Source organism: Osmerus eperlanus, chromosome 20, assembly GCF_963692335.1.
Source record: "Osmerus eperlanus chromosome 20, fOsmEpe2.1, whole genome shotgun sequence".
Classification (NCBI taxonomy): domain Eukaryota; kingdom Metazoa; phylum Chordata; class Actinopteri; order Osmeriformes; family Osmeridae; genus Osmerus; species Osmerus eperlanus.
The window spans coordinates 10,189,272-10,206,578 of NC_085037.1; the positions used below are offsets into that span (position 1 = coordinate 10,189,272).

General features: G+C 45.7%; 2 protein-coding genes across 6 annotated transcripts in view; both read right to left on the reverse strand.

The window, feature by feature from the left end:
• The window catches only part of tril (TLR4 interactor with leucine-rich repeats), a 116,974-nt gene that overhangs the window by 45,114 nt on the left and 54,553 nt on the right, over positions 1-17,307 (reverse strand). The gene's annotated exons all lie outside the window — the stretch shown is intronic.
• On the reverse strand, positions 62-16,905 carry pals2b (protein associated with LIN7 2, MAGUK p55 family member b). Of its 5 annotated transcripts, none has more exons than XM_062445643.1 (14): positions 16,815-16,905; positions 11,963-12,035; positions 9,597-9,876; positions 6,827-6,927; positions 5,869-6,021; positions 5,414-5,566; positions 4,955-5,182; positions 4,016-4,147; positions 3,685-3,781; positions 3,183-3,251; positions 2,904-3,065; positions 2,351-2,553; positions 1,800-1,928; positions 62-1,598 (listed from the first exon to the last, which is right to left on the reverse strand). In XM_062445643.1, exons 3-14 carry the CDS (start codon positions 9,730-9,732, stop codon positions 1,422-1,424), a joined length of 1,740 nt encoding a protein of 579 aa, XP_062301627.1. In that variant the 5' UTR covers positions 9,733-9,876; positions 11,963-12,035; positions 16,815-16,905; the 3' UTR covers positions 62-1,421. The 5 variants fall into 5 exon arrangements, with proteins under 5 accessions (XP_062301627.1, XP_062301625.1, XP_062301629.1 ...); XM_062445641.1 differs by having other exon boundaries at positions 6,809-6,927; XM_062445645.1 differs by lacking the exon at positions 9,597-9,876.

Here is a 17,307-nt window from a genome sequence, read left to right on the forward strand (position 1 = left end):
CTTTCTATATCTCGCTCTCTCTACTCCTTTTTTTTCCTTTTTTATTCTCAGTCAGACGGAATTCTTGACAGACAAGAAACAAGCTTTTGAAAGATTTACATTTATTTATTGTAACAATGGTTTGCTAATAGCAATGTGCTCCTACAACACAAGTCTTTCGGACATTGGTTTAAAAACTCATCAATACACACTGGATAGCTGAAGGGGGTGGTAGTCTTCTAGAGTTTAAAGCATGTGCTCAAAGTACATCTACATCAGTAAAAGATCTTAGTAAGGTCCAAGTTCATCCTGTAACTTTCACTCTTGGCTGTCATCAGGTCAGGATATTATAAACTTCAGAAGAACGACAGAAACATACATGGTGTAAAGGGCGTTGGTGCATATTGAGACACTGAACAAGAGGATTATGGGAAATGTAGTTTTGTGCCACATTTCCAGATATGAACAACTTCAATCTTGGTCTAGTGGAGAACAGAGGAGATGGGAAAATATGTTCTGATGGCCATGCTTTAGAAATACATCGAATGTGTGGTGACAGGAGGTTTTTTGTCGTTTTTTGTAAAAACACACAAAAAGTAAAGGATCATCGATGACAAAATGCAGCTAAAAGAAAATCACATAAACAAAAGACATTAAATCCTACAGTAGTAAAACAAAACTAGACATGTCTTGAAAAACTTTGATTAAACATGGACACACTGTATGATCTTGATATTAAATAGAACAGTTTAAAGCTCTTGACTTGAGGAAGAATATATGAGGGTATTTTAACAACAAATTCAGCTCAAGACCAGAATGAGGAATGGTAAGGGTTCTTCTTTAGAAGAAGGGAGGAGAAAGAGGGGCTTTCTTTGGAGTGTGCGTGGCAGCAGGGGGTTCTAAGGAACTTACAAGAGTGGGTTTTGGTTTCGCAGGGTTATATGACACTAGTTGTCATGGCAATGACACAGTGCCATGAAGCCATATCCTTGGCAGCACTGCTCAAAGTTCTGGAACTTTACACAGTGTCTTATCTTCTCTGTGATGATAGTATTCAGTCCCCAAACCAGTATACACAGGCTCTTAGGAAATGGGAACAACCACTGTATAAAATCAAGTATTATAACATGTCAATAAATTAAAAAATATGGCCAAAATATTTGGCCTGATGTTTCTTTTTATGTAAATGCCACATTGGTACAAGTAGAAATATTATTTTTCCGTAAAAAGTTACAAATACTAAAATAAATAAGCACTCTTTCCCTTTGAGGTGTAAAAAGTTGCATTGTGTGCCTGGTAAAGGGTGGGAAAAGGACACGGAAGTTGTTTTTGCAGTAACAGCACAATTGTATTTTTGTTTTGCAGAAGTAACTTCTCTGATCCCTCTGCCACGGTGTTTGGAAACCACACACAATCACGAACAGTCACTGCAACCCACCAGGTCAGTAGACCCAGTTGACTGGAACCCACTGCGGTTCAGAGCAGAGTTTGTCCACGGCGGCCTGTAGTATCTCAAAGGCATGGTCCAAGTTGTCGTTGACGATGGTGAGGTCAAAGTAGTGGCTGTACGCCCTCTGAATCCGTGCGCTCTCGTCCACCGTCTTTCTCAGGTCCACGTCCTGACACACACAACAGGAAAGGGGTGTGTGTGTGTGTGTGGGTGTGTCTGACTCACAGTACAACGAGATACTGCCAATCCAAGTGTGTCAGCATGACATATTGCAATAACTAAGGACATTCCTTATTTTTATGCTGTGTCAGTTGTTAGTTAGGTTATTTTTTCATTGTTAGTACATGCAGAGGGAGAGGCATGGGCTTACTGTGAGCTGTTTGGAGGTGATGCCGGCGTCCACCACAGCTTTGTGCATGGACTTGAGAGTCTCAAACTCCGGCGCAGCGATAAATACAACGTATGGCATGAACTCTGCTGTTTTCAGGACTTTCAGGGCCTGCACACAAGAATGACGGACACACACACACACACACAGACAGACAGACAGACAGACAGGGAAGGAGAACAGTGAGCTGGACAATTTAGCAGGATACACAGTCAGACACTCTAACCTAGATGCTTCATACTGAAATGATATATAAACTGTTCCAATGTAAATTCTAGATTAGTAGGGTTTGATTTCACTGAAGCATTGAAGCACTTTAAAGCTATACCCCAAGTGATTGTTTTCTAGTATGTTTTTAACTTTAATTTGAGAAGTAGTTTGTCTTCAACAAATACGGAACCTATATGGATAATAATACCTATGATCTAAGCAGCATCCATCCCCAAAAAATTAAATAAAAAAGTCCTGTCCTATATCTATCTTATCTATACGTTTAATTCAATTTAAAATGATGAATCACTTCATTGTCCAACCTGTGGGTTGACATCCAGGATGCAGGTGCGTCCTGTGTCCACCACCTCATGGATGGAATCCATCTTGGTGCCGTAGAGGTTCCCGTCGTACTCGCCGTGCTCCAGGAAACGGCCCGCCCTCACGTCTGCTTCCATCTCCGGCCGACCCACGAAGCTGTACGAGTTGCCGTCCAGCTCGTCGTCACGGGGACGCCGTGAGGTGACTGCGACGAGATATGGGATGAAGTAGAGATTGTGAGCCATCTTTTAGGATGTACCAAATAAATCATAAACAAAATGTATTATCATTACAATACCTAGGGAAGGGGAAGAAAGAGGTAGAGAGAGATGAGGGAAAGAGATTGTGTGTGTGTGAGAGAGAGAGAGAGAGAGAGAGAGAGATAGATAGATAGAGAGAGAGAGAGAGAGAGAGAGAGAGAGAGAGAGAGAGAGAGAGAGAGAGAGAGAGAGAGAGAGAGAGAGAGAGAGAGAGAGAGAGAGAGAGAGAAAAAGAGATTATTGAGAAAGAGAGAAAGCATGATGGAGCTACACAGGAAGGGTACTGTGCTCTCACAGGGTATAGTGGCGCCGAAGCGGGTGGGGTTGAGCACCACCAATCGGTTCTTCAGGCTGCGGCGGCCCACCCCCTGAGCACCAATCAGAACGAGCGTCTTCCTCTGGAAGGGTGGCATCTTTGCCACCTCCTCGTAGATCTGCAGCTCGTGCCTGTCAAACTCTGCTCTCAACCAATCACAGACATTTGGCATTTGTCAATCAGAGAAAATAATTCTAAGAGCTTAGCTGCCAATCACAAAAGATGGGCAAATTACTTTAATTAGATGTAAAAGTTCACCTGCGTTCTTGGCCGTTAAGTACATCATTTTCTTCTTCTTCTTTGCAGCAATTGTCCCGCAAAGGATCCCTGTAACACACAACAAAGGAAATTAATGTACATAATACAATCTGTGTATAATAGTAGCCCTCTGGAGCAATTACAACAGATGGCCACAAGGGGGAATACCTAACCCACTGTAGGGGGTCTGTCCATGTCTTGTTGACCTTATCCCTACCAAGAGGACGGGCTTGTCCTCTCACACTTCCTGTGTGCAACACAAAGAAAAGACGCCCTATGAAATTGATCAGACGTGTGAGGAGGTGGGGGGTCAGATGGCTGAGCGGTTAGGGAGTCGGGCTATTAATCAGAAGGTTGTTGGTTCAATTCCCGGCCGTGCCAAATGACGTTGTGTCCTTGGGCAAGGCACTTCACCCTACTTGCCTCGGGGAGAATGTCCCTGTACTTACTGTAAGTCGCTCTGGATAAGAGCGTCTGCTAAATGCCTAAATGTAGGAGGTACCTGAGCCGTCAAAGTCTCGTGGGACGAAGGCTTTCCTCTTCTCCTCCAGGAACTGACTGGGAATCAGTCCTGTTGCCCCCTCAACCAGATGACACGCCTGGAGGAGCACACAACACAGTCCTGAACACAGCAAACCACCGTCCAACCATCACACACTCCCAAACCGCTAACCTTTCAGTACACTGCCACCTTTATCACCTTTAACAAGGCAAGATAAGCACACACACACACACACATCCTTCCATGACCTTTGATCTCTTGTAGAGCCTTCTAGAAAGAAACAAAGTGAGGGAGGAGATGTGTCCATTAGAGACACTGCAGGGCTGCTCACCTGCCACCAGTTGGGGTCCTCTCTGTTGACGATCTGAAGAACATCCCCACGCTTGAAGGCAAGCCCCGCCTCCCGGCAGGGGATCAGGCTGTCGCTGGCCGGGTTGTAGTCAAAGTGTGGCTGCACGTACACCTGAGAACAGAGATGCACTCGTTTCACAAATACTGCTTACTCAGCCAAAGATGTATGGACAAGACAACAAAGTCTGTCTTGAGGGTTGGAGATAAGGTAGATGTTTTGGGTTTAAATACCATAACATACATTGACTGTTTAGACAGTACACACATGCTGAAGCGCATATTTAAAAAGGTAAAGGTCAAAGACACATACACACGCTTTTTTCATCACATGCCAAGTGGGTGACTGGTCTGGGTTTTGTAAGCTTACATAAGCAGGCAGTCAGAGATAAACAGAGTGTAATATGTGGTAGTCAGTATGTCTGTATGTATTTATGTTTGTGTGTTTGTGTGTACCCCTCTTGTCATATGTTATGTGTACTTTTCTATCTGGACCTTGAGTCTGCAAAATAAAGTTATATAAACAACAAAACAAGCTTCTGAAACTCGACACACAATCAACTAAAGACCAAGCCAGTTAATTCTATTTCCATCCACCGAGGAAAAAGGTACACATCAAATTGATTGCGCATTCTTAAATTCTTGATTCTATACTGTTTTTGGCATCAATGTATAATCCTTTACAAACGTCTGAAGAAAAACACAGTCAATGTGCTCATAGTGATTACAGTAAGTATGTGTGTGTGTGTGTGCGTGCGCCTGTCCCAGATACCTTGTGGAGTGTTATTAATAGGGCTCTAGAGTTAAAATTCCAGTGCTCGGCATTCTGGGATAGCCCAAGGACATTTCACCAGTATCTCACCAACACCAAACATAGCAGATGTTTTAGAACCTAATCTTGTCTGTGCGTGTGTGTGTGTACCTGCGGTGGGGCCGGGGCATCTCTGTAGCTGGGCAAGATCTTAAGGGTGATTCCTCCGCTGCAGTCCTTCAGCATCTCCTGCAGCTCAGTGGGGTTGTTCCCTACGTCCCGCCCATTCACTTCCTTGATGATGTCACCGACGTGCAGCAGCCCCTGTCTGTCAATCATGGCGCCATGCAGGATCCTGGCGATGACCAGGTCGTCCTTCTCCACGCGGAACGTCACACCCTGGACAGAAGGATGCCTCGCCGCGATAAGATATAGATCGATAAAACCATGACAAGATTCAATTTGATATGCATCACTGAGCTGCATATTCCATGTGTTGTACCGTCTGGTATTGCAAAGTAAATCACCTGCAAAAGTGTATTCACTGTAGTATTTCACAACAGGAGGCCCATACTATTGGAAGAGTTAAACTGGTAGATTACACATATGCACACAGGCACACAAACCCACCAGCGGTTCGCCGGCCTTCTTGCGGATGCCGATCATGCGCACAGCATCGGCCTGCATCAGGGCACTGTTCACCAACGCATCATTCGTCATATCGGTTGGGGGAGGGGCCTCGTAACCCTTTGACGCCACCATATCATGGGCCTCCAGAAGCGACTGACAGAGGACAGGCGAGAGATCAGGAGAGAGGGACAAGCGGGGACGGGGGGATGGGGACGGGGGGGGCGGCGACAAAGATAGAAGGTTAAAGATAGTGCCGTTTGCGATGCACTCTAGCAATCGCCATATGACGCAACTGGTCCTTTCTTCCTCTCTCTTTAGTAGGTCAAGGGATCCTTTGCCTTCAGCTGAGAGCTGAGAGAAAAGCCCTTTCTCCTTTCATGAGGAGACGTGGGTTGCATACATATTAGAATAATGTGTGTGAGCGAGTGAGTGAGTGAGTGAGAGAAAGATGGTACCTGGAAGTGGGGTTCCTGAAGGATTCTGGAGAGTTCTGCAGCGCTGTCGTCACGGACGCTGAGGCTGCTGATGTCTCCCAGGATCTCAGTAACCAGCTCCACGTTGTTGTCCTGGACTGCCTCTAACTTCACATCCTCCAATCGCTCGTGAGCCTGGAAAGAGTGGGCGGGGTCACAGGATTCAAGGTTAAAAAGAAGTCGATTTCACACCCAGAAAGAGGAGATGTTGATTCTAAAAGTGAAGATAGGTGATATTGTTATGTTTATCTTTGCCATATTGCCATTTAGTAGAGTAGAGTTGTGTTATCTTGGAGTGTGAGGCACTGGGGCATTCTATGAGGCATGTGTGTTGCTTTCAAAGATGCTAGCACTAATGTCTCAACGCAGCATTCAGCTTTAAGCAGAACTACAACTAGGCTTTTATTGCTCTTAGTATTTTTATTCAGTGCAGGGGGCAAAACCACTCTTCTCGACTGCAAAATGGCAGCTAGCAAGACATGGTTGAGTGTGACAGAGTCATCTTGGGCTCTGTCACCACAGAGGGTCTGTCACCTCCAGGGTCAGCAGTCACCCCTGCCGCCGCCCTGCCCTATCTGGGCTGTGACTGTCACTTCCAGGCCCATGGCTGGGTGGTCAGCTCAACTGGGCTCCTGACTAACTCATGGTGACATGGTCCCCATGTCTAGCCGAAGCCTAAGCCCCTGGGCTGACGAGGGCACACTGACCTCACTAGTGGCTGCAGATGTTCTGTGTGTGTGTGTGTGTCTGCAATATGTGTGACCCTCCACATTGATGGGTTAGTGCCCATTCCCGTCATGTGTGTGTTCTTGTGTGCGTGTTACCTTGAGCGGAGTCGACCTTAGCAAGCGCCTACAGCCGTGGCTCTGCGCTGTCTGTGTGTTAGTCTCTGTGTGTGTTCTCCTCTATGTGTGTGTGCTACCTTGGCGAGTGAGCGTACAATAGGACTCTCCATGATGCCTCGCAGGAAGATGAGGTCGATGTCCTTGGCCCCCGTAGAGTTGGGCAACTCGCCCAGGTTATCCAACACCTGCTGCATCGCTATGGAGACGCAGGGAGAGGGACAGAGAGGGAGAGCTAAGAGTTAATTACAATACAAATGTACACGTGCTCAGCCAGGGAACTATAAGGAGGCGATAGCTATGCTATGCTATGCTGTACTTTGACACCCACACATGCACACAGTCAAATAGGTAGGGGTTACAGACATATGGTGTGTTTGAAGGAGTTAGTCTCACAGACACAGACCCATTTGTGTCATCCTCAGACACAGCCTACTGTAATTCAACGGTATGCTAGGCAGTGCAGATTTGAGTTCTGAGACTGGCAGTCATGATTGTAGTTCTGTCCGTGTTTCCAGATGTAGTGCTTTGGACCGGTATCTGATCCAATTCGAAGCGAAGGGTTATCCAGAGGAGAAGGAGTTCCGTTTCTGAACGGTTGTTTCGGATTATCTTCGTTTAAGTCCAGTCCTCTGCTGCAGACTCCTCTCAGTGTCTCTGTCCTGGCGTGCTGTACTGTCCTCAGTGTGTGTGTGTTAGTGTGTGTGTTAGTGTGTGTGTGACAGCGTGAGAGAAAGACGGTGGACTGTAGGTATACGCACGCTAACACCTTAAAGCCAGGGTCTCAAAGCCCCTGTAAACCCCTGTAATACACTTACAGATCTGCATGGGAAGAAAATGTGCATGTGTGTGTGTGTGTGTGTAATGTATGTGTGCGTTCACCATCATCTGGTTCTTCCTTCTTCCGTAGGATTTATTTGCCTTCTCTTCTTTTTCACTTTTACCTGTCTTAAAGCTAACTCTCTCTGTCACACACACACAGACACACACAAACATACAGTACTGCTGAGCTGGGAGTTCAGAAGCTTATATAGTCATGTGACTGGCAGCTAGAAGTGTAGCAGGGGAAGGTGACTTTTCAAAAGCTGAGCGGGACACACAAGAAAACACACCCACACACACAAAGATATACACACACACACACACACACAAACAAAATTGGTTTGTGAACATACATTTCAGGCCTCTGCAAGTCAATAAATTTAGGAAGAACTATAAACATCTTTGGAGTTTAACTCAGAGCAAATATACAACAAAAACACACACTCACAATCCACCACCAACAAACACACTGTTTGAAACCATTTGTAATTACAGCATATACACCCACACATCTATACATGAACACAAAAACAACCATTAAACCACCCCTTTGATTACAGTTCAGTCACTCATACACTGGGTCTGGGTAAGGTCATCTCTCTTATAAACTCTGCTATACAGAGGCCACACACACACATGAAAGTGCATGTGACTGAAATGATGTGTCACTGCGACGCACGCACTTAACACCCTCGCATACGCATAGACATGCCAAAGGAAAAGATATTGAGGCCCCAAAACTATCTCGTGCTCCCAAATTCCACAGAGGAAAAGTGTGACTTCACACAGACATGTGGGTTTCTGGTTCTTGTGTGTTTCTAGGGTATGTGTGTGTCTGTGTGGGCCTGTATGTGTATGTGTGTGTCTGTGTAAGAGAGACAGAGAGAGTGACATAGAGACACACAGATAAACAGTGTGGGTGTGTGTGTGCTTTGTTAAGACTTCATGAAACCTTTTGTCTATGCCTTCCCTCAAAACTGTTTTATCGATCATAAAAAACAACAACGTATGCCTGAGGTGTCTCTAGCACAGCTACTGTAACAGGCGAGTTTTGATAAGGAGACTTGCCAGACATGGTCGGCATCCTGTCACCAGGGATTTTCCTTTAAACTCTGTTGTAGAGCAGAACCAGACTGACCAAGGTACAAAAAGCCCTATCGATCATCTCTGAGTTGACCGTTGCACTCTGGGTCGAGTTGTTGTGTCATTCTGTCCTCTACTTAAAGATGGGAGAAGAGGTTTGTACACCTCGTCAGCCAGAGTCTACTGCCGCCACGTCAGCTGCCACGTAAGTGTGTTGACTATTTTTATCAACCATAGAATTGTCAAAATATGCCATTGTGTGGTGAGAAAGAGGGATGAATTTAAGCCTTATTAAAACTAGATCCATTCTAATCCTAGCTTGACATGCACATACACACACACTCACATCGACTGTACAAGCCAACACTCACATTCACTGCAACCACACACACACAGACACACACACGAAAGCAAATGAAATGAAAAAGGAGCCTTCTCAATAAGCAAATCATCTGAAAGGGGAATGACATTTTGTTCTATTTCATTCACTCCATTTAAATTCGGAAGCAGAATAATTATATTTTGTATCTCTTTCACATTCGCCCTCTCTCCCTCCTATAAAACCATGCATCATGTGGATTTTCTCCTGTACTGGGAAACTATCCTCCCCTCCTTTTCCAAGACTTAAAAAGGATCACATGAGTAATCTAATAATCAGAAGAATCTTGCAGCCCGTTACCCCCTCCAATACATCACAATCTCCCACCCAGGGATGCTGTTAACTATTCTGGCAACCCAAAACTACCCCGAAACATTCTTGGAGTAGCACGTCTCCAAATCATGACTGTGATAGCTGTGTAATAACAAACGATACATCGAAGGTCTGTTCCCTTGAAATGATCTGGGAACCCGTGTTCTACCCACACGATGAACTAAGAGACAGCCTGAAGGTGGAGAAACAGCTGGAGAAAGTGCTGCGTCTTCACTTCTCATTGAAAAATATCTGGCAACCTGGTCTCTCACCTCCTGGTGTGTCGGCCCCCAGCGCGGGCTCCTCGACCCCCTCCTCTCCGGCTGCTGCCGCTGCCTCTGCCGGCCCGTCTGGGGGGGGCTCCACCTCCACCCCGTTTGGACAGGCGTCCTCCATGGCTAGGACCATCTCCGAGCACAACGCCGGCCTGCACAATGCTGCTGGACCACAGGTATGCTAGGCTAACCGCTAGTCGACAGCAAGTCAACCGCCGACGAGTTTGCCTGCCACTGACTGCTCTGCTACGGAACCGAACAGCGCGAGCAATAGCCTCTAAAGTTAAAAATAAAATAAAAAGAGAGAGAAGAGTGAGAGGTCTTGAGAGATAGGGAAGTAGGGGACAGAGGACAGCAGGAAGACAGACACAAAGATACTGGACACTGTTTGTTTAAGACAACTAACAGGAAGGAAAGGAGGGATGGGAAACAAAGAGACTGAATGGGTCAAACGATTGAGGGAGAGGTGAAAAGAAGCAGACACAATGGAAAGGGAATTGAGAGAGAGAGATGGAGACCAATAGCTGACGTACACAGATGTGGACACATTCAGTCACTCTCAATCCCCTCCCTCCCTATTGCCTTTAATACCGCCCCCATGGCCCCCTCCCATTCTCCCCCCTGAACACAACAGGCACACACATTTAATCCCACAATCCTCTCCTGCCGTTGCAGGTTTGTGTGAGTACCCCTTCTCTTGCTACCCTTCCACCCCTCTCCACCCCTCTCCACCCCGTACACACAGACACACACACACTCTCAACCATCCTTCCCCCCTCCAAAAGCAAGCCATGCCTTCCTCACACACACATCTCACACTGTTATTACATAAGTCATCTTACATAAGTGCAAAGGGATAGGCCTGACCTTAAATTCCAACTGGGCCCTTCTTCCTTTCCCCCTACCTTGCAAACAAGACCCCTGCCCCCCTTCCATTGCCCTCTTCCCATTCTTGAGGAGAAACAGCCAGGGTGGGGGGGGGGGATCGTCATTCCTTCTCTGGGGCTAGACAGAGCACTCTGGGTAAAAAGGACCTCAAAGCTGTCGCCTAACACATCTGGGTCTCAGCAGCCTTCTCCTAAATTGTTGTTGAACCCCCCTCTGCCACATGCTAAGACCCACAGCAAGTGTCAGCATGACTCACCACTTCAATACTCTATATCTGTAAGTGCTGCCACAGTTGAACTGTCCCCAGGACACCATGCCTCTCTCTGTCATCTTCTTCCCCTGGACCCCTCCCTCTCTCTCTCTCTCTCTCTCTCTCTCTCTCTCTCTCTCTCTCTCTCTCTCTCTCTCTCTCTCCTCTCTCTCTCTCTCTCTCTCTCTCTCTCTCTCTCTCTCTCTCTCTCTCTCTCTCTCTCTCCTCTCTCTCTCTCTCTCTCTCTCTCTCTCTCTCTCTCTCTCTCTCTCTCTCTCTCTCTCTCTCTCTCTCTCTCTCTCTCTCTCTCTCTCTCTCCCCACATCAAGTCCCTCCCACTATGTCACAGCTGCACTGTAAGAGGATAGATAGAGGATCTGCCACGCTCTAATCTGCTCCCCCCCAGCCCACCCCACAGCCTACCCCCATCATCTATACCCCTCCCCCACTCATCCCCCCTGCAGCACACAGAGCAGGATTATCATCCGGTCGCTAAAAACCCAGTATTACGGAATCTACTCTGGATTCTCGCTGCCTCCGATATTCTCTCTTTTTGGCTCTGTCTCTCTCTCTCTTTTTCTCCCTCTCTCTGTCTCGGTTTACTTTTCTTCTCTTTCTTTCTTCCCACCACAGTTCCAAAAACAAAATAATTTGACTAAAGGACAGACCCTAAACGTAGTGGATTATCCATAAACAAATCTAATGATACTAGAGTAGGATAGACAAGGTATTTTACTGTAGATTACTATGACCCATAAGCAAAACAGTACAATTGCTTTACGTCAGAGTGGTATCTAGATGTGATGTTGTTGTGTTAAGTAGTCAATACTTTAGCTGTAGTTTCAAAACATAGCCTGCCATGTTAGAGTTAAGGAAAGCTGTGCACAGACATAATCTAATCTTCTAACCTGTGATCATGGTTGTGTGTGAGTCAGGGTTGAGCTGTGAAGATAATAATCACTGTCAGTCAACTCAAACAACTCAAGTCAACATAGTAGTCATTTCTGGAGCACGCTACCTTACTAGGCAACAACCAAGGAGTGCTTAGAATACCTGTCTCATCTCATTCTATTCAGACACACACAAACACTCAGGTTAAGTGCACATTCTCTCCCAGAGGACAGGTGACAAGCGCACAATTCTCCCCTTCCAGCATTCTAAGGATTTAGACACACAAGAACAAAGTGTGTAGTGAGTAGAAGGCAGGTGCGCTCGTTTTGTTTACCTTTTCCAGACGGTGTGCCCCAATGCTCCCTGTTCTTTCTTACAGCCAGCTCATCCGTCAACGCAACAGAAGTCTGAGGAGAAAGATGGAGACGACATCCAGCTTATAACAGGGAACACACACACAAGACATTCTTTGACATTTCTTCACTTTGACACGTGCCACAAACTTTCTCCTTCACAGTTTTGTCTCGTTCCTGTCCCCAGCACGCTGTGGACTTATGTCACAGACAGCGGCCATTGTTCATCTCTGAGGGACAGCGAGGACCATTGTGTTAACATCCATTCAGAGCTGATGACATCATCATGTTGCGGCATTGCCATGTCATCCTACTGAAAATGACACAGCACTAAACAATAAAACCACGTGAAGATTTCTATCCTTCGTTTTACACACGCACAAACTTTCAATATATTTGTCTCTCTCTCTCACGCACACACACACACACACACACACACACATAAAGCACACACTGTGTAGTCCCTCCCTCCATCATCGCCTCTTCTATTGACAGTAAACTGTAAAACTGAGGTTTTCTAATAAAGTCAAAGTCTGGCAGCATTATCCCTCCTACGCCAGATATAAACCAGAATGAAATGGACCATGGGGAAAAGCCATCTAAAAATTAACTGTTTTAATTACTAGTAAATAAACTCTAGCATGGATAATCCCCACCCCTCCTCTTTACCTCTCTCTGTTTTTCTGGATAATTTCACAACTGATGTAGTGTCATTTGGACATTAATATGTCTGTGATAAGGAAGTCCTTATCCAGTAATTGCAAAGGAGTGATCATCCACACTTAAGTTAACCCAGTTTCTGGTGCTGAATCTCCCCCTACTGTGGCATATGAAGGCACTGCTGTCCTCTTATCCCCCTGAACCTCATCTTTTCTCTGAGGCTTAAACCCAGCTTCCACATACCCATAACTCCATCTTTCAGAAACATCCACAAGACCATTATAACCAGCGCAGGAGACCGCTGGTTTAACCAGCACACATTATTCCAGGCCACCCTTTCCTCCTTCAACATCTCTCTATCAGGAGCTCTCATTTGTTGCCCATCAGTCACATTCGTGCTAATTGGTCCATTACGGCAGCGAGAAACTTAGTGCCCAGTTTCATTACGCAATGCAGATTACCGTCATTGGGCGAACGCTCATTGGAAGTGATAGATATCCCTGGAAGAATGCTAATGACCAAAAAGGCCACTTGCACAATTCCTCCTCCCATCATGCCAAGTCAATGGAGGACCCGGGGCCCCCGAAGGGCCTCTCTGTCGACATAGTAACGGAGGAGAGGAAGAGGACACTCGGGCCGCGGAGAGCGCACGCTGTGGTTGAAGAAAAAGAAGCTAAGGATAAGAGACAGGAGGGGAGGGAGGGAGGGAGGGAGGGAGGGAGGGAGGGAGACTGCGGAATACTAGAAAAAAGAGAGGCTGCACACAGGTCTCAAGTCAAACTCAAGTCTTCAAAAGAGGAGTTCAAGGGAGATATGTAGTAATAGAGAGACAAGAGAAGCATGCACTACATACAAAAATACTTCAGTTATGGAGAGTAGACAAGAAGTTGAATAATGAAACACCATGCTGCCATTGGCCAGCAGGGGATGGGGTTGAACCAACCAATGCCCTCCCCATGTTCCTGGTTGCCAAGCAGTCAGATGACGGACAGGTTGTGAAAGAGGGATTACTACGGATCAGTCTCTCTGGGTTTTGTGCAAAACGCAGCAACATATCATCTGTCTTACACTTGCGAGATACCTTGTGTGTGTCTGTTCGGCATCTGAGCGTTTGCAAGATATAGCAGATATAGTGCTGTTGAAAAGAGCCCCCTAAGCATTTGTCAGTTGTTTTAAAAAGTAGCTTACGTCAATAAGTGTGTGTGAAGGTCTAGTAAAGGGATGGATGGTGGTAAATAAAAACAAAAACACAACATTCAAAAGTCACCCAGAAACACACACACACATAAAACCCAGTCATTGGTGGACAGGCACACAAACACACATGCGAGTGTCCTTATTCTCCAGCTCCTTCTCCACAGCACCGGAGGCACGGACGCCTGGGTGAAATGAGATAACTGAGCCGACACACTGGGACCCAGATTGCCTTTGAGCCGCCATGTTCTCCTGAGCCTCTGCTGCCCCGCTGAAGCTCTCGTAGGAGCAAGTAGCAATTAGCGAAGTTTGCGGAAGCACTCTTGATGACCATGCCGTGAGTGACTGCGAGGGATAGCGGGGGTAAGCTTTTCTACAGGCAAATCCCCCTTCACACAAACACACACAGAGATTGCATACTGCCCCCCCCTTCCCCCCACCCAACCCCTGGTCACTCACACACACACACATGCACACACACAGAAGCAGCCCCCTACCCTCAGTCATAACATATATCTAGGTCACTTTATGTGTACACGTGCCTCCATATAAGAGGATTACACTGCCAAGACCAACTTCATTTTACGACATAAAAATAATACAAGTAATAATCAACATGATCAATACAAAATGCACATACTTCTTAGATTCTTATTTCTTAACTATTTGAAAAAAATATATATATATTTCATTATTTATTTTGGAGATTCTCGTTTCATTTGGCCAATTACATTTGATTACATTCGGTGACCACAGCACATCGAAGCCACCCGGTACCTAACGAGAAGCCATCTTAACGAGCATCCTGTGACATAACTCATCACATCACATGACCAACCCTCTGCCTGTCCTCGATGTCTCCTTACAGAGAAGCGAGGGGATGGGAGAAAGAAAATGGGACGAGGAGAGAGAGATTGGAGGAGGAGTGTTATGCAAGGAAGTGGAGTCGAACAAGACGAATTTGATGGCTCCTGTACATCTCCATTAGTTGGTTGGTTCCCATGCCACTGTGCATCAGTACTGAGTTGGAGTGAACCACTTCACTCACTTTGATTGCCAGGATAAGAGCTGTGCTGGCGACGTCTGATGACCTCACAGTGCCATACAGTAAAACCTTGCTGACTCAGTGGGCAGACTAAGAAGTGTGTTTCCACAATCAGACATGAGGCCAACTCTAAATGTGTCTGGTAGTCCATAGTGAATATGGGTCTGGAACCAGTTCTAAAATAGGGAGTCAGGTGGCTGAGCGGTTAGAGAATCAGGCTAGTAATCAGAAGGTTGCTGGTTTGATTCCTGGCCATGCCAAAATGACGATGTGTCCTCGGGCAAGGCACTTCACCCTACTTGCCTGGGGGAGAATGTCCCTGTACTTACTGTAAGTCGCTCTGGATAAGAGCGTCTGCTAAATGACTAAATGTAATGTAAATGTAAAATGACAAAAACAATGTCTGCCCTATGATGCATCTGTTGGTTATCTGTAGGATGACGGTGATGCTAGATAATTCCTCCGTTTGTTTGTGTTTGAGTGTAACAGCTGATAGGGACAACCAACTTGACTTGATATTCTTAACTGGATTGAAGAGGACCCATCACCACACTGTTAAAAGTATCTTTGTCTGGAATGATGTTCTTTACTTGTATGGACATCATCAATCAGCAAATACCAAGTTAAGAAAATATGTTCCTTTGTCGAGGACTACATAGGCCAGAACCACTCAAAGCCAACTGAAATATCCTGTCGACATCGACAAGAACTGTGCTTCCAACCCTCTGAAGGTTCTGGAGTCTGAACCTGCTCTGAGGTTTGAACATCACTTGCCTTAATTAACTTTCACAAATCGAATTCAGTCGGATATGACTGCTTCAGGGAAGACAGGAAGGAGAGATTTATTGCCTTCTGAACATTGTGGGAGTCTATTGCCCACTTTGGAGCCTCCACTGGCCACTCCCCGCAAAGGATCCCCAAGGAAGTGTCCCATCTTCAGGGTTTCCCCATTTACGTGCACCAAACGAATTACCATGTACGATAGGCTACTCGAGACTCGTGTGCGCAACGACAGCAGACTGAGTCCATGCCAAAAAGCATTTTGTAAAACATAATTACTTTATGTTTACTATTTAGACGTCATCTGAGATGGTATCGATATGTGTATGGGTAATGTGATAGCAGGTTTCGACAGAACGCTCAGATGAATCAGAAATAATCAATAACTGCGTCTGCCTTCTGGCTCTTGGCGGACTCGGGATAGACAGCCTCTGCCCAGTCCCCAGACACCCGTTCCACCCACATCCATTCATGTATCTAAAGTTGTTTTATGAGCGTGCTCTGACAGAAACACAAACAAAAAAACTTATTTTTCAGACACACTGTTCATATAATCGCGGCGTGCGACACTGCCCAGCGCGCTCGTGTTTTGCAATTGCTCCTTCTGTATTGATGCGCTGCATTGTTATGGGACGTGGTGGTGCTGAAACCACTTCCTTGCGCCTGTCCTAGAGGCTCAAGACTATACGCAACCGATCCCGTTCTTGCTCATCCTATAGATCGATATCCTGGACAGGAGTGCGTGGGGTCTGCGCGTGTGTCACACTTTAACCGATTTAGCCATCAGTTGCGCGTAAATTACAATGATCTCGTCACACGTGCGGCCATTTTTGTTACCCATCCAAGGCATTGTAGTCTACACACTTTGGGGAGTGTGTAGGATATAATCCAACTATTGTATTGTTTAACGCGTCATCCTAGAGGAAAGGAATTGCATCCGATACTAGAATAATCACGCACGAGCAAGGCTCCATTGGAGCTGCGTTAAGCCTTTCCAAATAAAGCTCCCATAGCCTACTCAGAAAATCGAAGGGGTTGTGCAAAGTCTTGCATTTCAAAAACCAAAAAGTGTTGTTTTTTCTTTTGCGAACAGATTAGTTTGTTCATAAACTTGATCTTTTCAGCCTACATAGTATTATTTAGTGATGACTTACCCGTTGGAATAAATTCGCAGTCTCACTTGCTGTCCCGGTTGATATTCAAACCCCTCGGCTCAGCAGTCGTGGTCCCGCAGCTAACTACCAGTGAATATACTATGCCAATCACACGAACAAACCACGCCTACAATGATGACAAAGGTCTGAATAGACGAATGATAGCCGTTTCCCAGAAAACAAGGACGATTACAGTGTTTTACTCTGAATGTATTTCAAGTCTAAATGATATGTTATACTATAATTGTCATCCCCTCGTGAGAAGGGACTTTGAGTTTTAATTAGCCTACAGTAAAATTCGTCAGTGTGTCGTCAAATGCGTGCTTGGTTAGCCTAATGAAATTAATTTGGTAGAAAATTATTAATTTCGAGATTAACAGGGATTGGTTTGGTTTTAAAGTCATTTTCCACTCAGAAATTTTGTGTCAAGCATATTAACTTTGCATCAATTAGTCCTATCAATTCATGGGGGGTCATTCAGATCGGTCTGTAC

What these genes read in the sequence shown, in the direction of transcription:
- pals2b (XM_062445641.1), bottom strand. Translation starts at nt 9,732, where the DNA reads ATGGTCCTAGCCATGGAGGACGCCTGTCCAAACGGGGTGGAGGTGGAG. An exon ending in GGGGGCCGACACACCAGGAG is followed by an intron (nt 6,928 to 9,596) that starts GTGAGAGACCAG and finishes GCGTCTCCATAG; the next exon opens with CGATGCAGCAGGTGTTGGAT. An exon ending in ACGAGACTTTGACGGCTCAG is followed by an intron (nt 3,252 to 3,684) that starts GTACCTCCTACA and finishes TGTGTGTTACAG; the next exon opens with GGATCCTTTGCGGGACAATT.